The sequence below is a fragment of the Microtus ochrogaster genome, linkage group LG2, assembly GCF_000317375.1.
Source record: "Microtus ochrogaster isolate Prairie Vole_2 linkage group LG2, MicOch1.0, whole genome shotgun sequence".
NCBI lineage: Eukaryota > Metazoa > Chordata > Mammalia > Rodentia > Cricetidae > Microtus > Microtus ochrogaster.
Genome location: NC_022028.1, coordinates 5,986,670 through 5,992,767, shown reverse-complemented (window position 1 = coordinate 5,992,767; position 6,098 = coordinate 5,986,670). Strand labels below are relative to the sequence as shown.

General features: G+C 37.8%; 1 protein-coding gene across 1 annotated transcript in view; it reads left to right on the top strand.

Moving 5' to 3' along the window:
• The window catches only part of Cd2ap (CD2 associated protein), an 81,242-nt gene extending 76,683 nt beyond the window's left edge, over nt 1-4,559 (top strand). The window contains exon 18 of the mRNA XM_005359791.2: nt 1,304-4,559. Coding sequence (XP_005359848.1) covers nt 1,304-1,345 — 42 coding nt within the window. The 3' untranslated portion in view covers nt 1,346-4,559. The remainder of the gene's footprint in view (nt 1-1,303) is intronic.
• The last annotated feature ends 1,539 nt before the right edge of the window (nt 4,560-6,098 follow it).

Here is a 6,098-nt window from a genome sequence, read left to right as displayed (position 1 = left end):
GGAGCCTGTCCTGGAACTAGCTCTGTAGACCAGGCTGGTCTCAAACTCACAGAGATCCGCCTGCCTCTGCCTCCCGAGTGCTGGGATTAGAGGCGTGTGCCACCACCGCCCGGCTTGTACACTATTTCTTAATTTTAACTTTTCTCCTTGTTTTTCTCTTCACTGTGTTCTGCCTCTTCTGAGCCTTCTCTTCCTTCGTCACTACCACCATCACCCCTCTCCTACCTTGCTTCATTACTTACCTTCATTATCTTGTCAGAGGATCAGAAAGTGTGTTTTCTCAACTTCCTGACTTACCCAAGGGCTACTTCTCAGCTCCATATCCAGTGTGCTTAGATATTGCAAGGAGCAATGAGGAGTATTAACCCTACTACATAGGTGAAATTGGGTCATGGTATAATAGTGGGATGCAGCTAGAGTCATGGCCTTCATCCTTTGCCCCGTGGGAGTCCTTATCCCCCATAGCTCTCTGGGATCAGTGTATGTTGTCCTGAAGGTCCCTTATCAGTTACCACAACTCCATTGATTCCTTTTGGCACCCTGTTTCTTTGTATGAAAATACTCATTCCTTCTGTGCTCCTTTATTTAAAGACAAAGCCTTTCTTGATCTGCTGTAGTTCTTTTCACTTTTTATTTGGGGTTCGTTTGCCACAAGACAGACATAGATCTCACTCTGTTCCCTAAAAATGTCCTGCATTTTTCATCTCAGGTTCTTTACCTTGAAATTGGTCTCTTGTTTGTTTGTTTGATTTCTTGAGACAGACTGGCCTTAAACCTACTACAATATTCCTGCTCCAGCCTCCTGAGAATACAAACATGGGCCACCACATCCAGCCTCAACCCTGTGCATTTTAGGTTATGCTTGCTGATGGCAGATCTAAGTCTCTTCTTCAGCTTCTGTAGCGTGTCACATTTTTTCCATTATCACCTATAAAAGGTTTTCTAGGTCCAGTGGCCCTGCGTTCTTTTTTTTTTCTCTTTCCTTTCAAGAGATTTTTCCTTGTGTTCATGTGTGAGGGGTGTATACATGTGTCAGGTTTTTTTCCAGTACTTATTTCAAATGCTTGTATCATTTAGCATTGTTGTTCTAGCTAAAAGAAATACACTACTTTTTCTTATTTCTGGCCATTTAGGAACTTGCACTGCTCTATTTTCTACTGACACTCTTATTCAACAGTATTATTTTTTGCACTCTGGAGAATTAGATTTTGATATTGAAATCAGAATTCAGAGGTTGGAAAGTGTGGTCATGTAGTACAGATAGTCTTACTTAAACCTTGTGCAATTTATGTTTTGTTTTTAGGTGGAAATTGCAAGGCTGAAGAAAGTTCTTCTGTCTTCTTGAGGTGGTGTGGACCCAGTGTTCTTTAATGCTCCAGTGATTAGGAGCAACACTATGAACTTAACCGAATTGTTAAGACAGCAGATGTGGTGTTGCAACGAAGAAATGAGAGGAGATGAACTGTGATATTACTGGAAAGTTAGGGAGTGTGACAGTTTTTTAATATATATATTTTGTTTTGCCAATATGAAAAAGAGGCCTTATTTCCTACTGTGCTGGGATAGCAAACATTTATGTTGTTTGCTTGAAAATACTACTGAATCTGTATAAAAAGGAATGAAAGTTCACAATAGTTTTTTTTATTGAAACTTGTATTATTTTTAAAGAGTTCTATACTATAAATATCGTACTATCTTTACAAATAAGCTGTAAGATAAACTATTTGAGATGGACGGGTTAGCTTTATAGTAACTAGAATCACTGCTTTCCTGTAATACATAAGGACATAAACTTGTATACTTGCACTACACACACACACACACACACACACACTTTTAGCTTCTTACCTAGGATTACACTGTTGTGCCTGTGTCTGCAGTGCTGTTTGTACATTGGGTGGTAAAATAGGAGTTCCTAATTAACGAGGTTCCTCACCCATGCATAATGAATCGATAATGAAATAATAAAAGTAAATTAAACTTGTAGGGTGTTTTCTAATGCTCACACTATAGGGTTCATTAAAGGAAGTTAGTTAAAATATACTGGATTAATCTTTGGGAAAATACGAGCTTTGTTCTCAATTCATGTGGCCTAAGGAATCTAAAAATGTCATGCTAATTCTTATTTGTGCCTAGACACTGCAGCACATGTTAAATAATGTAGACACCAGCCTTATTGCTGTATTCTTGTGCTCATTCTACAGTTCTAAATATTACTCATTTCATTATCTTGTAATTAGCTCTTTGTAGCCTTCCCTTAGTTTTCACTAATGATAACCTTAGGAAGCAAAGCCTCTAAACCCAGATCTTTTCAAAATTTTAGAATGAAGGTCCATATTGGGAAAGCTATAATGTAAACTCAGGTTTTACAGACATAATTTCTCAAAATAGAACACAATAACTCCTAGAAATATTTTGGGTTGTTACTTATGTAAATGTTAAAAGAGTGTTAGTATTTCACAAATAGTAACATTATGGGTTATGAAAATCAAATATAATTGACCATGTTGAAGATTATTTCAGAATGAATGCTTAATCATTTTTCAGCATCAAAAATCAATAGTGGAACATCTTAGATCAGCCACATTCAGGGTGGTATGGCTCAGCCATGTAGGGCAACGTGTCTAAAAACAATGAGGAAATGGTTTTATTTGTTGAAAATCAAGTTATATTTTAAAGTTTACTTTATTAAATGATTATCAGATTGAAGGTATCATGCTTCTTAAAAAATACTTTTTCTTTACATTTTAATCTTAAAATGGAAAAATCTTTTTAAGTGAAATGTCTTGTGTTACTTCAAAAAAAAGAGAACTGAAGTAGAAAATAGAATTGCCAACACAAAATTACACTTGATTAACTTTGGGGACAGCATTAATTTTGCATCAAGTGTGCATTTTAGTTTTTTTGGTTGTTGAAAAAGGGTCTTATATTGCTTGGGCTGGAGTCAACCTTGTTATGTAGCAAAGATGATTTTAAATTTCTGATCCCCCTGCCTCTGCCCCCTACGTGCTAAGATGACAGCCACACCACTGTGCCTAGCCATTTTAACATTTCAAGTCTAAGCTCATCTATTGAAGGGTTATTGATGGACAAAATTATTCGATTTTATCTTTAAGTGATTAGTCAAATGAATCAATTTGCTTTTTGTTAGTAAATTAGCTCTTAATGACAGTTTTCAGATGAAAGTAAATGGTCCTATCTTAGAAATCACCCCCCTGCTTTCCGCACTGGAGATTTGTCTTCCCCCACAATGCTGGATGGAAAAGGTTCCCAGCAGTTCAAGCTTTGTTATTTTCCCATTGAAGGTTATTTTAATACAAAAATAACGTAAATATTCAACAGTAGGCGAGTGACTAGTGTACGCTTTCTGGACAAACATGTAGCTCATAGATGCTAATTAAAATGTAAAAAATTGGGAAAATAATTCTTATAGAAAAACAGATAACAGAAAACTGAATTTATGTAATATAAGCATGAGTAAGGAAAATAAAAGCACAATCCCTTAATGTATATTAAATTTGCACAGTTTGGTTCCTTTCTGAACTATTATGTATCATTTATCTGCTTGGTGATCTTGGCCCTGGCAACACATATATTTTAATACTTGTGAGCTACTAAAATTTATTGGCGTCATGTATGGTGACTACATGCTTGTAGGTCGTAGACTGAGGAAGGAAAGGACTGAGTTTAAGGCCAGCCTGGACGGTATAGAGACCCAGTGTCCGTTAGAAAGGAAACAACGTTCCTTTGGCAGCAGTGATGGTGATAGTGAGTGCTCTGCCCTCGCCTGTACAGTCAGGACAGCAGTGATGGTGATAGTGTGTGCTCTGCCCTCGCCTGTACAGTCAGAACGGCAGTGAGTGCTGCAGTGCACACTTTCGTCCGCTCAGTCAGAATGGAGAAGTCATACTGGCTTTGTCCTCCTTTTTTCTCTATGTCTGCTTTTCTGACATTAGCGATAGAATTCAGAAAAAAACAAGCAAGCTTGAACTTACTAAAGGGGAAAAAATGATTTCCTTAAAATAATAATTCACCAGTATTTTGCCCTTGATATGGGAACTTTTACTATTCCTAAAGTTAATATCACAAAATGATATTAAGTATAACTTCTATTTTGAGGTAAATCCTCCCCACATGTATAAAAGACAACATTGAATCTATCATTGCCAAATTACTAATGAAAAGCAGATTTTCTGTTCTTTGAAACAATACTACTACGTTTCTGATGGGATTTCAATGTTATTTTGGTGTGCTTGTGACCACTAAGCTTATTCCTTACTATAAAGCTGTCAGCTCCATTGAGCTGTGCAAGATTTCACTGGGAAGCTGGAAGGTGCAGAGAGAATGGGCCTGGTTTAACACTCCCTTATGGTGATCACATACAGGAAAACGCTCCAAGTACTCTGGATCTTTTGATGAATGGTTTATGCTTACGTTTAAACTTGAAATGTATGAGCAGAATGAGACAATCTTTACAATCAGAATTGAGAAGTGTTACAGTTGAATGGCCTTGTGCTGTAGCAATAAAATGACCAAGTGCAATGACTTTAATAAAATCATCTTCCAAAAGTTGCTGCTATGAATATTTTTAGTTTTAAAATTCCTTGTGTAGCCTACCTTGCCTTCAGTAGCTATTAATGTGATGCAGTTGATGTTTGGACAGTCTAACATTCCAAAATCCATATATATATATATATATATTCTCAGAATAGTATATTCGTTTTTTACAGGTGCTGTAAAAGAAGGAAATGAAAGCATGTTTTCCCCTAAAATGAAATTAATAATAAAAAAGAATTGTATTGCTACTTGTGTCAGTCTTTATTGGTTGTTGTTTACCTTAGTTAACCATGACCAAGGCTACTTATAAATGACAGCTTTTGGCTCATGGTTTCAGAAAGTAGATCCATGATGGATGACAAGGCAAAGGCAAGGCATGGAAACAGCTGAGCTCCTCACACCCTGACCCACAACAGGAGGCTGAGAGAGGCACACACTGGGAACCCTCCAAGCCAGTCCACCAAGGTGACACCATCTTCCAACAAGGCCACATCCCCCAGTCCTTCGCACAACAGTCTAGTAGCTGGGGACCACACATTCAAATATGAGCCTGTGGAGGCCATTCTTATTCAAACTACCATGTTGTTCATTATATGCTGTGTTTTTAAGGATATTGGGAATTATTTGTATTGCTTTGAATTTTCAAAAAGAAAAAAGAAATGCCCAAGTTTTATAGCATTGCAAGTTCTGACTGGCTGGATTTTACAGAACTATTCTTAGTATCTCTTTCATTTGAAACTGCTTAGGTAGTTCCTACCTCATAGGATGGGGGCAGAATTTGAGGTTCCGTGAAGCACCTTGTAGAGCCCTTGGTCCAGAACTAGATTAAAAAAAAAAAAAAGGAAATTGCCATCTTATTCTTCAGAAGCATTTGCAGTGTCAGTGTGATGCAGATGAGCTGAGATTGACAGACTTCTTCCTCTGGTTTTGAGTAGAGCATTCCTTTCTTGGGGGGGGGTGTTGGATACTCCATTTGTGGGACAGATTTGAAGATAGCTGCCCCTTCAGAGAATACTTAAATTGTTCTGGTTGGTCTCAGGCTGGGAAAGGCTGTAAGTGTGCTAGCTCTTCTGAGAGAAGGAAGTTCAGTAGAGCATGGAGTTGTGAGGAGGAGCTAGGATTGCCACTCACAACAGTCATTCTTGAGGCTTCAGGTGTCCATTTGGCTCCCCTAAGCACATCTCATGAGCTTATTGATTTCCTAGTTCCCAGGGTCCAGATGATTAAAAAATGGACAGTAAAAGTCACTTAGTTTTAGAGTACCACCAAGTATTTACGTGGACTTGGGTTCAATCTCCAGCAGTAGAAATTTTGGCAAAAAAAAGAAAAAAAAAAGCAAGTCGTTACATACCGTGGTTGAAAATGGGCCTCTATGGTTGCTTTAAATGTTTGCTGGAAGACTGACCATCCAGAGTATGGGAAATAAATGTGCTGCCTCCTTTAAGTTTGACTGGGAGAAGATCTTTACCAGCCCCGCACTGACAAAGGTCTGATCTCCAAAATATATAAAGAACTCAAGAAACTAGACTGTAAAAGGCTAA